At 41.4% G+C, this 15,239-nt stretch overlaps 1 protein-coding gene across 1 annotated transcript in view; it reads right to left on the bottom strand.

Moving 5' to 3' along the window:
* The window catches only part of rin3 (Ras and Rab interactor 3), a 25,392-nt gene extending 10,427 nt beyond the window's left edge, over window positions 1-14,965 (bottom strand). Inside the window, exons 1-6 of the mRNA XM_050062395.1 lie at window positions 14,737-14,965; window positions 8,047-8,578; window positions 4,618-4,729; window positions 4,408-4,480; window positions 4,040-4,131; window positions 892-1,975 (exon numbers count right to left, since the gene is read on the bottom strand). Coding sequence (XP_049918352.1) covers window positions 892-1,975; window positions 4,040-4,131; window positions 4,408-4,480; window positions 4,618-4,729; window positions 8,047-8,578; window positions 14,737-14,771 — 1,928 coding nt within the window. The 5' untranslated portion in view covers window positions 14,772-14,965. The remainder of the gene's footprint in view (window positions 1-891; window positions 1,976-4,039; window positions 4,132-4,407; window positions 4,481-4,617; window positions 4,730-8,046; window positions 8,579-14,736) is intronic.
* Window positions 14,966-15,239: the final 274 nt, after the last annotated feature.

Below are 15,239 nucleotides of genomic sequence, written 5' to 3'. Positions count from 1 at the left end.
CACGTTTGGCTGGCATGCAGAAGCACCGTCTGTGTGTCGAGGGTGCGAGCCGCAGCTTCAGCTGCTCAGGTAGAGAGGCTGTGTAGCCCGGTGTATTTTTTCGCTGATTCGGTTCTGCAGGTTCTCTGCTGGTACACTGGAGACGGGGATCAAGCAGTTTGTCTCACTCGGGATAGATTGTGCTTTTTTGGTTCATAGTTTATGATTGACGTGCAATTTATTCGCGCTTAGAGGGAATAAATTTCCGTTATAACGGAAACGTGGACACAATTATCTAACGTTTTCCGTTATAACGGAAACGTGGACACAATTATCTAACGTTATACAAAATACACAGACTAACTAACTAATTAACTGATTGACTAACATAAACAACTGAAAATTGAAAAAAAAATTAGCTTGCACCGTTAGCTCCGGTAAGGGAAAGCATGAGGATAAGCGGCTGACCGGAAGTCACGCACAAAAAAACGGAAGTTGATCACTATTTACTTCCGTGTTTGAAAATAAGGTGGATAGACATGAGAAACAGCTTCGCTGTGTCTAAATTTAAGAACCCAACTCCTGATATTAATATATCAGTAGTGGGTGGAAACAGGCATTAATTATTATTTAGGACAGGTTAAGTGTGAAAGAGAGGGGATGACATGCAGCAAAGGGCCGCAAGTGAGAATCAAACCTGCGGCAAGGACATTGCCTTTGGGGTGTCTGCTCGACCCACTGAGCTACTGGGCGCCTTGAAATGGAAATTAATTGGCATTTTCTTTTACTGATTTTCTGAACTTTGTGCTACATTGAAACAGAAACCTGGCTATTGTAAACTTAAAATATATGGTGTGTGGACAGCTTGACAGGCATAGCAACAGTAACTAAGGGAGGCGGGGCCAGACCTACTTGTGATTTTGCTCCTGTTCCTGGTTCAGCTCTCCTTCTTCCTCTGTGCTGCTGGTAGAGCAGGAGTCAGGGTCAGTTCCCAGCACAGCACTCCCCTGTGGCGAGTACAGTGACACATCAGGCCGCCGTGCCGGGGAGGGAGGGGGCACTCTCATCCCAGCACTCTGATTGGCTAATCCTCCTCCAGCCTGGTTGGGGCACACAGGTGCATCAGGGGAACAGGGTTTCCTCCTTGGCGGAGGGACTGGACGAGACGGTTTTTTCACTGATGGTGGACAGGGGGAGCTGGATTTTGGTTTGGCCTCCTCTTTATCTGTTTTCATTTCTTTTTCCTCCTTCTCATCCTCTTTCTCTGTCTTTTCCTTGTCCTTTTTTACCTCCTCCTCCTGATGCTGGCTGCTGTTCTCTTGTTCACCCCCCTCATCCAGCTGACCTGATTTACTTCCTGTTTTCTCCTCTCCTCTCTCTCCTCCCTCTCCTCCCCCCTCTCTCTCAGTTTTCTTTGCAGGATTTTGTCCCTTCTCTCTCTCCGTCCCCTCTCCTACCTCTCGGTCAGTGCTTTTCCTGGAGGAGGTGCGACGGAGAGGAGCAGGAGGCAGTGGGGGAGCGGCTCGGCTCTGCAGGGGGACAGGAGGCCTTGAAGGAGTAAGTGATGTCGATATTGACTTCCTCTCTTCTCTCTCCCCTACTCCTCCCTTTCCTTCCTCTTTTCTCTCAGCTGCTGGAGGTACAGAGGATGAAGAGTGAAGCAAGGGGGGAGAGGAGAAGAGGAGGCCCATCCCTGAACCAAGGCTGGGGGGTCGGGGTGGGGGGCGCTTGTATTTAATCTCCTGGTTGGTCGTAGTTTTAGTCTGACCTTTAACCTCTGTGCTGATCTTCTGTGGGGCTTCTCCATTCTGTAGGGAGGATGTGATGTTTTGATTGGTGATGATATCAAGTTTGGAGATAGAGGAGGGGTTCAGGTCTTTGTTGGGGCTCTCCTCCACTGGGACTGGGTTGACATACAAGAACAGTCTGCTGTGGCTCTGATCCAAAACCAGGTCCTGGTCCTTTGCCTGCTGGTTCAGATCAGATGTCCAGAAATCTGCAACACATGCAGTCGCTGTTATTGCTTTGCACTGATTTGTCACTCAGTTACTTTCCTTATTTTGATAATGTGTATTTTTTGTTTCTCTGTTATCACTGTCTCACATTGTATGATTATATGAAAACTTGGCTCAATGGTTTATTACTGACATTGGAAAAGTTACTAGCACAAAGTTTACATTCATATTAAAGTTGCTCTCTGAGCGCAAGGAAAAGCCTCTACAGGCCTTCTAACACTTATGCATTTGTGGGCCATCAGTATGTGCACTATAGTCCTCCTTCGGCCAAACCGGTTGAGCACAAGCGCATCCCAGACTTTCGCTCAGGCCCCCTGGAACGCCACTCATCCCTGCTTTCAATTTTTCCCAGTGGCCACTCATGGTGTTGCAGAAAATAATATCCCTCATGCCCCAAAAGGCATTTTTCCCATAGACCAACATGATAAAAGAGACGTCTGTAAAACTGTTGACAGGACACCTTGAACTGCAAACAAGATAAATAATGCCTATTTATATTATGAATTGTTGATGTGGCTTTTGTAAAACTGTCCTTGAGCCAAGAAAAGTGAGTTAAAAATCTGTGATGTCATCACAATTTAAAGTCCACAGGCCCAGACATATCAAACAACATCAAAGAACTAGTGGCCTTGCCTCACATCACATGTGCCTCGGTCAAAGAGTTTCACTTATACACACCACAGAGACTATAGCCAACTAGCATGTACAAGCTACACCTGGGTGAGAGGAAATAACTCTCCATACCAGCAGGAAGTGGTAGTCTGCAGTCGTCATTTAAAAAGGGAAACTGGATGACCAACAGTACAAATTAAAGACACTAGTTAGCCAGTTAGCACATTAATAACAGAACCCAGTGTTGAAATAACAAATGATTTTTACCATGCCCCAGCAAACAATAACATAAACAATTATTAACAGTTTCTGCTAAAGAGCTCAATTGCTAAAAAAAAAACTTACCTAATGTAAAAAGTTTTCATTTCATGCTCTCTTGACTTAAGCCATTTGTTTACTTTCCTAACTTCCTTTCCTCTTCTCTTGCACTGAGCTAAACTGCCAATCACTGGACTGGATAGGTCTAATCTTAGGATCCGGTATCAGATCTAATAAAACATGCATGCCTCCATTGGCCAAGCTGGCTAACTTCCTGTTCACTCCCCGCAAATGTTACGGAAGCAATTGGAATAAAATCCGATAAACATTTGCTTCTGAGTGCGTAAAGGAAGAATGCCGGTTAGGTTAGCGTGTGCAACGTGATGAACGCTGAAGTTGCAACACCCTGTGCGGCCACTATGCCAAAATTGCAGCACCCCAGAGCTCTGTTCCTGGGGGCTTTGACCCAGTGCATTGACTTCCTGGAGTCTCGTTGTTACTGTGATACCGGTGGAGACTGGGGGATCACTGCAACCAGGCAAGAAATAGTCCTGCTCATAAATAATTAGACTTTGGTTTTTGTACCGAATAAATAAACAAAATATAACTTGTTAATGGTGAGTGATTACAGGTGCTGGTAGGTGAATTTTGTTACCTTTGAATCGAGCCAGGATAGCTGTTTCCCCCTGCTGTGAGTCTTTATGCTAAGTTAAGCTAATCACCTCCTGGCTGTTGCTTAATATTTGACAGAAATTGGAACGGTATAGATCTTAGTAAGGTATTACCCTAGCTTTGGCTAAAACATGAATAACCTATTTCCAAAATGTTGAATTATTTTTTTCATATTGTGTCTACTAAGTTAAAATTTAAAAAAGTGTAAGGGGACACATATTAAATCCTTTACAGCGCACCAAAGAACCTTTCTATGCTAAAGACGATAGGTAAATATGATATAATGCATACATTACAGCCAGAAATATGCTGTCTTTTTTACATTCTGTCTGTGTCTGTGTATTTTCATGCATGCTGTCATAAATATATATTTCATTTAAACATTTCTGCTAAGTAGAAGCATTGATGCGATTCCTCTCATCCTCTATCTTTCATTGCAGTATCTTGCTGTTTGTTACAGCAATGACCCAACTTCAGTTCACTAATGATGTAGATTTATCTACCTGCACCCATAGCAGAGATGACCTCCAGCTCTTCTTTCTTAGTTGCCGTGGTAATAGCCCAGGGTAACCTCAATGGAATAGCCAGAATGTCCCTGTATGATGGATTTTATAATAAAAAGCAGTTTTAATTATCTGTCATAGTATAGCACAATATTACTGTTTGTGACTATGTGTGACTGTTTGTGTGTGTGTTTATTGTACATATATGTATGTTTATGTGTGGCTTGAGTACTTACGTATATGCATTTGTTTGAGATGTATATCCACGAAAGTCATGTTTTTTATTAGTGTGCACATGTTGTTATTTTGTTTATGTGCATACTGCATGTATGTGCACATATACAGTATGTGCACTGTATATGTGTTACCTGCTGGCACAGTAGAAGGAGATCAATTTGAAGATGTCATCAAAAACCAGAGAGGAATCCTCTAAGTGGAGAACTGGGACAGAAAATTCAAGAATGAATCAGTAACTGCTCTGCTATCTGCAGAGCAAATGTTGCATTTTCTGTTTCTACTATCTCAAGCTTTTACAATTGCTCTCTGAGGCACAAGCTCCATCAGTGTGTAACACGCACATGTCTTGTGTTGTTTGACCATCAGGTTGTGTACGAGCGGTGCCCCCTGTTCATCAGGCAGGCGTACTGACAGTGTCATGGCCTTGTCCTCTGTGCTGTGAACCAGGAATGCCTGCAAATGTCAACATGTGGTTACTACTCTCAGGTCAGAACTGTGAACATGTCGAGTGAAATGCTGTCAAGTCTTAGAAATACAGAACCCAACACCACAAACATGAATCCATTACTTTGTTACAACAGTTTTAAATATTTTGTATCAAAATTTCACACACCACAGCTTGAGCAACAGGAAGAACAACACACTGACCATTACAGCCTGTGTTAAAGTTCAACCAGTATGCTGTTTTTTGTAGGTCTCATAGTTTCCTATGATTTCTGAGAAAGAAAATTATATTTTTATCAAAAAATTATAGGAAGAGTCCTGAAAAGGACTTTGTCATTAGGGTAAAGTGGGACACTTTACTTGGCAGACTTCCATTTTTTTTTTCTGTAATTTAGAAAGTCTTTAGGTCAGTGCACAGCAGGTCATACAAAATATAGCCTAAAGTTTATCTACAGTGAAGCATGTGATTCAGTATTTGAACATGGGAATGAGAGATTCAGAAATTAGATGATAATGAATTGATATAATATTAATATTTACTTGGGCTCAAAGGAATAGTTCGACATTATAGGATAACTTTATTTTCTTTCTTTCCGAGAGTAAGATGAGAGGAGTGATGTAAATCTCAGAATAACACAGTGTCACTCCAAAGCTGTTGAAAACCAGCGCTTGGTCAGTGACTTCCAGCGTCAGACACAGACAGAAAAAGCCATCATGTTCATTACCAATGCAGTACATTTATTTTGAAAGAGACTGTATGCAAACTGTGCAAACTGTACATTTCCAGTGTATTTTGAAAACAGACAATGCATGTAACAGGTTGAAGTTGTCATGGCGTTCAAGAACATCAACAACCACGGTACCTTGCATGTCATATCTCGATGTAGAAAATCCATGACCAAACCATAAGTGTTGATGTCGGAGGGAGAATGTGTTGCTCAGGTATAGAGCTAGAGTACAGCCAGGAGGCGATTAGTTTAGCTTAAAGACATAAAAGACAGGCAACAATAGCTAGCCTAGCTCCGTCCTAACTTAAAAAGTACACCTACCAACATCTCTAAAGCCCACTGTTATCACATGTTGTATCTTGTTTGTTTAATCCGTAAACAAAAAGAAAAAAAAAAGCAATTTGTGGTTTTAGAGAGAGTTAGTTACACACTGGAACTTTATCTTGATGGACAGAAGTCTATTAATCCACCCAGCAATAAAACTAAAACCACAAATTATTGTTTTTACTTTTCTGTTTGTGTACAAAAAAAAAAGTGAGATACAATGGGTCAATTACTGAACTTTAGTGGTGGGAGGAAAGCAACCTGTTTTCCCCTGCTTCCAGTGTTTGTGCTAAACTAAGGCCCTGCGTCCAATTATCTTCTAATATCGTCCACAGCATAAGATCGGAGCAATGACTCGCTGTAAACTCCATAGTCAGCACCAAGATGTTTTGCTAATCTGCAAAATGCTCACACCGGTGAAGAGTCTGCAATTGGTGCGAGGTGTGAGCTGTAATTCAGCAGTAAATAAGCATGTCATGTGTCTGAAGCCCCTTTTACACTGCCAGACTTTCTGCAAATGTTGTGCCGTTTTGCTGGCAAGCTGCAAGCGTTGAGACACACAGAGCCGGATTGGCGAGTTGATCCGCCTCATAGGGTAGTCATATTGGCGGAACCCTTTTAGTTTAAACAGACCGAGGCAGCCTTCTGCAATGGGAAGGGCTGTTGAGGACTTGTGGGAGGAGCTGTTGATGACGCCGCATGTGCGACCTACTGGCGGTGGATAAACAGGAAACAGCTGATAGCAGGAATTAGCGAGCAGCTAGTAGCAAGAGGGACACGCAAACCTGACAGACACTGTAAAGATGAGCAACTGGGGAGACAAGGAATTGCGCGCCCTCCTTGTCCTCGCAAACGAAGAGGCCATTAACCATCAGATGACAGGGACGGTGAAGAACGGGCCGACTTATGAGAGAATCACCGAAGGACTGACTAGCCGCAGCTTCCCTCTCACATCACTGTTTACATCACACGCTGAGCTACACGTTTTGTTACTTGCTCATGGCCCCCCATTGCCCCGAAGAAGGCACAAAAGTAGGTAGGCGGCATTTTGCTGCACTCCCCGATTTTGTTTTTTACTGCCAATGCTGAAAGAAGACTGATTGGGCTTTTCTGCAAATTTGCACAATTCCTGTTTAAAAAGGGCTTGACTGTGGATGGAGCTGTTGAATGGATTTGATGGACTCTCTATAGAAGGTTTATGGTTTAAGTACTGTTTGAGGGGCAGGTAGTAGACTCACAGAATCACATCATTTTGACGTGATGAAGTAATGACTAAAAGCTGACAAAAATGCCATGACTTTTTGTCAACTTAAACCTTTTGTGTTTTTGTCGACTAAAACTAACTAAACTGTGTCTAATATGCATTTTGTCTAAAAATTAAGACTAAATCTAAAATAGCTGCCAAAACAAACACAAGTGAACAGTGCTAACAACAGTGCTGACAGAGCTAATGGTGTTAACCAGGGGGGAACCGCGGGGTGGGCACTATGCTTCCACGCCACTGCTGCCTCAATGTCAGTGATGACTACTGTACAAGCAATGCGCAAAGTGGTGGTGATAGACTAGCCAGTGGGATATGCACATGCAGCCAGATCATCTACCACAACAAAAAGCAGAGAAGCTCAGATTACAACGCACACAGTGAGCAGGACTTCAATCTCTGCTTAGGACTCCATCTTTCCACTTTATTTTTACATAGCAAATATTTGTTTGCTGCTGTTTTATTGCTGGGAATATCTTATAGAGCTCCTTTAAGGCTTGTCTGCATGGGAGGCGTTTCAGCAGTGTTTCTCAGTTGTATGTCTCGGGTGTTTTGCGATAAATGCACATTCTTGCAACCTTAAGCATGCTTTTTCACTTTAAGTCTATTTTCTTCCATTTCATGCATTTTAGAGTGTTCTGTTAAATCAATCAATCAACCACTGCTTATATACTTAACACAACTGACTAAAGTTTCAGAGCTTTGTCTGCATTTCTCCTATAATCAAACTTCTGCAGACATTATTAGGAAATTATGAAACTGTAAAATATGTTGGAAATTTCTGTTTTGTTGTGTAGTTGTATGGAAAAATAATCAAAGAAAACATAGAGCAATATAGTACATTAAGTGACCACTACTGTTGCTATTACTGACGTTGCTGTACAACAATCTAAAACTTTCCAGTTAAATGTCATAAGACATCCAAACTCAGTTTTTTTAGAGAGGTATCAATTCAAACTCCAACTCAAAGATCTAAGGCAATGTGTGTGTGTGTGTGTGTGTGTGTGTCTCACCCCAGCCGTCTCTTTCTCCATTATACTAGTAGTTTGGTCTTGGCTGAGTTCTTTGAGCTGCCATACCGAGACGCTCCCAACCAGCCGATCTATAGGACTCAGCAATTGAGGAGTTGGAGAGGACGGTGGGATAACAGGGGGAGGTGGAGGAGGAGATGATGATAAGGAAGAGATTGCTGGTGATAATGGAGCAGGAAGAGGAGGAGGAGTAAAAGAGGGAGTAAGATCAGAGGAGACTGTTGGCTGGAGAGAAAGCAGGGGAGGTGGAGAGACCGGAGTAGGGGAGAGAGGAGGAGGAAGAGATGGGGGCNGGAGAGTGGGAGGGAGGGTTGGAGGAGTGGACGGAAGTAGAGGAGGACAAGAGGGGAGCTGGGAGGACTTCACTGTAGGAGGTGGCGGTTTGGGTCGACATGGCCGGACTGGAGGGTTAGAGGAGGGCAGGGAAGGTGGAGAGAGGGGAGCACATGGAGGGATGGAGGCAGAAGAGGGGATGAATGGAGTGTCTAGTGATCCTTTCAGAGGGCTTGTGTGTCTGTAAAGGAAAAAAGGCAAAAGGTCAGAAACAGAAATAACATGCTGGGGATTTGTTTGTATCTTGTCTCTGCTTCAGTTTGCCTCCAGACACAAGCATCTGGTCACCAGGACTTGAGTCACTCTCAGTGACCGCAGAAACACTGACATGCACTTCTGTGACACGTGATGTCTTTTATTACTGTGAAAAATTGAAACTATTGTTGAGAGGATCGGGAGCCATCCATGTCCTTAAGAGAATCTGCTGTAGTGTTTTGGTGTTGTTAGCCCAGAACAAAACCAAAGAGATGGTCTGTTGTTGCAGTGCACAGTCTCAGTTTGATATAAGCTTAGCGGCTAAAGTTGGTGTTATTTAATGTGTATTTTTGTTGTTTTCTATTTCCACGAAAAGACCAAACCCAAAACCTAAGCCCATGTCTCAATATTTCACAGTGTTCCCACCCTGTCTGTGGCACTCCGCCCTGAGCCTGTCGGTTACTACTCAAGACGTAAGATGTATATCATGTTGTTTTTTTTTGTGGGCCATTTGAGAGCAGCAGAAAACAAAACACTGACATGCTATCACCATGCAAAGTTGTCAGGACAAGTGTGTTTCTGCCCATTTAATGAATATAATGCCAATATTCAGTCTTTTTTTGGCTCTGTTTTGGTTTCTACGGAGCCCTTAATGTTCTAAATTGTTGTATTTTTACCTCCGCCAACGAGGTTATGTTTTCGCCGGCGTTGGTCTCTTTGTCTCTTTGTCTGTCTTCAATATAAGTTGAAAAGTTCTGAATGGATTTTGATGAAATCAGGAAAGGTTGATAATGGGACAAGGAACAGATGATAAAATTTTGGTGGTGATCGGTTGAAGCGAAGTGGATAAAATAATAAAATGGTGGGAAATCCGAGCTGCTTGGCGGAGGTCTGCGCTCTCCGAGTGCTCTGGTTTATATTGTTGTTTGCACAAGTTAGCCTTTTGTTATACACACAAGATAAGATAACTGTTCTAACAAGATAATTACTGTAACTCGTGCACACAAAATAAAAAATGTCACCTTTTGGGACTTCAGGGGCTCCACAGGTTTCCACCAACCCCTGAGAAAAATACATCAGTCTATGCAATAAAAGAAATGACCGCAATAGCACGCATGTAATACAGCTTTGTGATGCGTTTTGTGGGGTAAGGATGTGTGCTTGTTTGTGTGCGAGGTGAATCAATAGTGCATCTCTATTTTACTTGGTAAAGTAACAAAGGAACATTTGTAAGTTACCATGTAGCGGATGTGTTGAAACTTTACATTTAGTAATGTTCAGCAATGCTGTGGTTATTACGTGGTTATGTTTATGCACAAAAACCACTTAGTTATGGTTAGGAAAAGATCATTTTTTGGCTCAAGTTACCCAGTTGTTGTGCCACAGTAGCTGCTGGAAACGTGGCAATGTGTTGCTAAAAAACACTTTTTTTTTTTTGTTGGTCTTCAACAGTGGTCTGCAGCCTGGCAGCTGTCAGGCCTAGGTGTCACCAGATTATCATAGTTTATGGAAAATGCAGCATAGTGAGGATATTGCCATGTCATACATGAGATGTATGATGTGGCTCTCACAATGCACATCCAATCCACGTTGAACCCGTTCGTATGAGTCAGCTGTCGCTGTGTTTATCATTGTTAGTCGAGAATCCTATGCTAAACTGATAACCCAGATAATTGTAGGGTAACAATGGTCTTCATGAGCAAAGAAAGTTTTGTATCACGTCTACAATTCAGTCCTTACTGACACACTCCCTCTCTCGCTCTCACTCTGCATTTGGTGATAACTCTCTGGCTTTGTCACTACAAGCGACAAATAACACATAATTGAGGCCTTGTTAATATAAAAAATATTGATGAATAGAGCTTTAGAATTGAGTCATAGTTATATAATGTCATTTTTTTAAAGGCTACATAACTTCATAAAACAGGCTGCACTGTTAACATTAGTCAGACAGGAGGAAACAGCGCCTTTGTTGTTCAGATTAATCCACATTTGGTTTGTTCCTGAGTCTTTGTGGCAGCAGGATGGTGTGTGTGTGGCTGAGTCAAAATAAACTACAGTGTGTGTTAGTGGTAATGAAGGAACATGTCACCCAGTGCAACAATATGGCTCATTGGGACAGAGGAATGAGATATATCAGGAGATACAGATTATCTATATGATTATTCTTTAACTGGTCAGAATGATAGTTAGCCTAGCTTGGCTACTGGCTGTTTTTGTCTTTTGTTCTCATTTTTGCTCTTCAAAACAATTGTGTAACACCAGGGATGGAGACGAGGGTCAAGTGCAGCATTGTCTTAATAAGAGGAAGCAGTGGTTATGTGGGAACAGGAAAAGGTAGTCATAACTTTGAGCAATGACATTATCAGCAGGAGAAAGATGCTACAATAACAGTAGTTTGACAATAATATGTCATATTGGTGTTTAAAATGTTAAATAGCCTATCACAAAACAGGCTACAGCATATCCTACCTCTTGCTGCAGACAGCAAGACACCAGTCATGCTGATGGTAATCTGATGGTCATACTTTATAGCTCAGAGATATGAACACATTCTATATTTGTTTCAACTCTGAGCCAGTTAGATGCAGCAGGCACTGCATTCAACATTACAGCTTGTTGGTATTCAGTTTAATAAAGTGTCAGTTGAGATGCTGGTTGCAGTTAAGACGAAGTACAGGCTTTTATTGAGAAGACAGTGTGACCACATCAGTCCAATTTTAGATTTTATTCAGTGGCTTCCCGTGCTGCTCAGACTGTTTACTTCCACTTCTGTAAGTTTAGGTCAGCTAGCTAACACAATCACAGTAGACCATCATAAGCAGAATGAGGCAATTCGCTGCTTGTGCCCTTTGAGCCTCTGCTGTATCTCTGTTTATAATTTAAACTAAGCCCTGTGTTTGGGCAGGAGAAAAAATACTCCTTTATTGTGGGAAACCACCGCAGTCAATCCCATGACTCATTTCAGGCCCTGATACCCAGCAGCAAATCATTTATATGAAACAGTCAAGTATATACACTAAATGTGGATTTAAAGGGGAATTATTATCTTTTTTGTGTATGTGTATATTAAATGTGGCCGAAGTTTTAAATAATAGGATAAACACAGGTAAAAGTAATCCTTGTGAACAAAAACTTTTCTGAGTACTCTGTTTCCAGGGTATTTTCTGCTTTCGAGACAAGCTAACATCAACTTGTAATGGATTTCTTTATATGGTCGTCTGCCTAAGGCACGTTACTGCAAGTGTTTACATTACATACAATGCTACATATAGCTACATGCTAACATTAGGGTAATGTAATCTTGGTCGCAGATGATTCTTTGCAATTTCAGATCAGGTTCCTGCTACAACATGTCAGGTTGTGTTAAGAAGCTTTTATTTGTGATTTTAAACAACACAAGGTGCAACTATGTCTGTTACAGTCATTCCCCGGCTGCAAGTACACTGCTACATGTAGCCACCTGCTAATGTTGCTGATGTTGTTAATTCCTCCCAGATTTCGGATCATATTCCTGCTGGAACATGTCTGGTCGTGTTCAGATACTTTTATTGGTGATTCTTCCAGGCCCCCAGGAAAGCTGGTCAGCCTTGCTTTGATTTTTTTTTTTCCCAGTGGCTACTCGTGGTATTGCAGCAAAAAAATCCCCTGTGGCCCAAAAAGCATTCTTGCCATAGGCCACTATTTTAAAAGTCGTGTCTGTAAAACTGTTGACAAGACACCTCAAACTGGAAACAAGGTCAATTATGACTCTTTCTTTTATGAATTTTTTTAACCATGGAGGCCTATGAGCTGAGCTGGAACGCCAGAAGCGTATGCACTAGGCGAGCAACTCCATTGGAATTAATAGGCATCATTTTGGCTTCCAGTATCAAGTTATTATTATACATCTATGGCTTTTTCATGGCAGTAAGTGCCGCTATTCTCAGTTACAGTCATTCTCCTGGTGTAATGACGGAGCAGATATGCCAGTCAGAGCAGACTGGGCTTTTTCAGGAGGTTTATTGCTCCAGTCTAGAAGTATCCATCTATTAGACTTCTGTCTTCACCCCACGTCTCTTTTCTGTGGATAATCCAGCCACTTCACCGTCTACAGCTTTCATTGGAACTATTTTCTACCAAAGAAGTAGTTCATTTCAAAACTGAGGTCTCCAGATAATTCATAGTAACATGGACACTGTTTCTTGGAAGAGTTATTCCTCTGCAGAGTGTTGGAGTGGGGGCAGAAATCTCATCAGTTCTAAACAAATGAAACTGAAACTAACTGCATGGATAAATAAATAGGTAAGTGAGAAAATATGTGTTTGTGTAATTTCGGTGAAACCAACCCCTGAAAATTTTCATTTAAAGAACAGATATATGAGTAAGCATCATGTTTAAGATCTGCCTCCTTTATACTTTTTGTTACCTGAACCACTGACATATCTTTTATCTTTTAAAGCCACATAGAGCCTGAGAAAAAATAAGCTCCATCTCGAGCACCAACAACAATAAAATGCTACTTCCACATCAATGGATCATTAATTCAGCTATGAAACGCACAAGTAGTGTAACACTCAAAGGGGCCATCTTTCTGCATAATTTGAGTACATTTTACTGATAATACTTAAGTACTTTTACTTAAGTGACATTATCAGTGCACAACTTTTTCTTGTAATGGAGTATTTTTTATATTGCAGTGTTAATACCTTAACTTAAAGGAATACTTCACCCACAAAATGACCAATGGTATATTAATAACTTATCTCATTTTAGTTTGAGTTCTTTGAGAAAACTTTGTTTTTCTCACATGCCTTCATGTTGAACGAAGAATTAAAAACAATAGAAATTTTTTCATGAATTGAAGTAAATGGGGTCCATGTTTAACAATGGCAAAACTGTATGGAAAACATCCATTTCCAAACTCTTGCAGTAGAATTCAAGTCTCATTTATCCAGTTGGATGCTCATTACTTCCCAAACACATGTACTTTCACAAAAGCCTCACTATTTAAACACTTCGGCCTGTGAGCAACATGCATGGGCAAGTGTGTGCGTTTTAACTTGTTCATTTCATAAGCAGACTGTTTATGTGTGAAATAATATTAAAGTGAAAATGCATGTGATTTGGGAGTACTGCGTTTATCTGGATAGAGACTCGGATTATACTGCACAAGTTGTGTGTAAACAAATGGTTTGATATAGTTTAGCTGTTGTTAAACGTGGCCCCCATTTACTTCAGATCAAGAATTTTCTCCATTCTTGGATTCTTTGTTCACCATGGAGGCATGCGATAAAAACAAAGTTGTCTTTATGAATTCAAGGTAACATGGGGTGAGTAACTGGTATACAAATGGTAATTTTGGGGGTAATGTGTGCCTTTAAGTAAGGCGTCTGAATATCTCATCCACCCTTGACCTAACATGACCTTAAGGATAATCACATAGTTTTGAAAGTAGAGGAAAAAAGCAACACAATCCTGGCACTAGCTCTATTACAAAATAAGAAGTCATCATAATCTATTATTATTTCTTTTATAACCTTAGTCTTAAGTGAGAAAACATTGTAAGACTCAACAAATGCAGCAGCCTCAACCAGCCTCAACATGTTAACTGACACAAAGTCCAACAAGTATGACTCTGGTAAAAAGATTCTAAATCACATCAACACCAAAACACAGCCTGCAGTTTAAAGTTAAGGTACTTATGCTGTAAAGAGGGACATTCAAACTCAACTGTGTACATTTAAACTCAAACCTGCTTACTCATTCCCACACGCCTAATAACGGTCTGATCTGCCTTTTTCAAGTGGTCAGTGGCAACTTTCAACCACTCATACAAGTGGTATGAAACAAACTCCAAATGTCAGCATTTCTCTAATTAAATGGTTACCACTCTCTTGGTGCAACTCATGTGTTAGAAATCTGATTTAATAAGACACCATGAAAACAGGATCTGGAATTTCAAAAACTCTGAGAAGCTATTGACCTAAATATTAGTCGGTGAGTCATCACATCTGTTTTTCCTGCTCTGGTCGTCTAACTTTCGACCCCCAACTCCCTCTCCCCTCAACGACAGTTACAACCCCCCCCTTGTCACGACAGAGTACAGTTCCTGCACTGCATTTTCACCCAGCTACATTATCACCTAACCCCTCACACACTCACCCTGCGTCCTTGGAAACAACGCTGGCTTCCATCATATTTCCACAGATTGAGTGTTCGACTGCTCTCTGTCACTCTGTCTCTCTCTGAGCTCCATCGAAAAACCCCGCCTCTTCTCTGCCCCCCTTTCTTCTTCCTCCTGTGGATCGGAGCAGGACTGAATAAGGAAAAACTAAAAGGCAAGGGGAAAATATGTTTCTCTGTCAGCCCTGCCCTCTGTTTCTGCTTCGACTTCCTGAGCTGATCATCAGGCAGGAAGAGGCCGAGCACTTTAGTCAGACTTCCCCTGCTCTCTCTGTCTTTTTTTGTCTATGACTAACATTCTTACAACTCCTCTCTCATGCAGTTATGATCTCTGCTTCTACTGTTCACAGTCTGGTATTGTTACTCTTTCATGGAGCACCTTTTTTTTGATCGGTTCTTCTCATCTTTGCTCATTTCTGCTAATTCAAACAGGATTACACACACCTTTAAATCTTAAAACAACCCTGCTCAAATTCTGTATA

This window comes from Epinephelus moara, chromosome 14 (assembly GCF_006386435.1).
Source record: "Epinephelus moara isolate mb chromosome 14, YSFRI_EMoa_1.0, whole genome shotgun sequence".
In the NCBI taxonomy this organism is placed as follows: Eukaryota; Metazoa; Chordata; class Actinopteri; order Perciformes; family Serranidae; genus Epinephelus; species Epinephelus moara.
The sequence above is the reverse complement of the archived record's forward strand: the minus strand, read 5'-3'. Positions and strand labels throughout refer to the sequence as shown.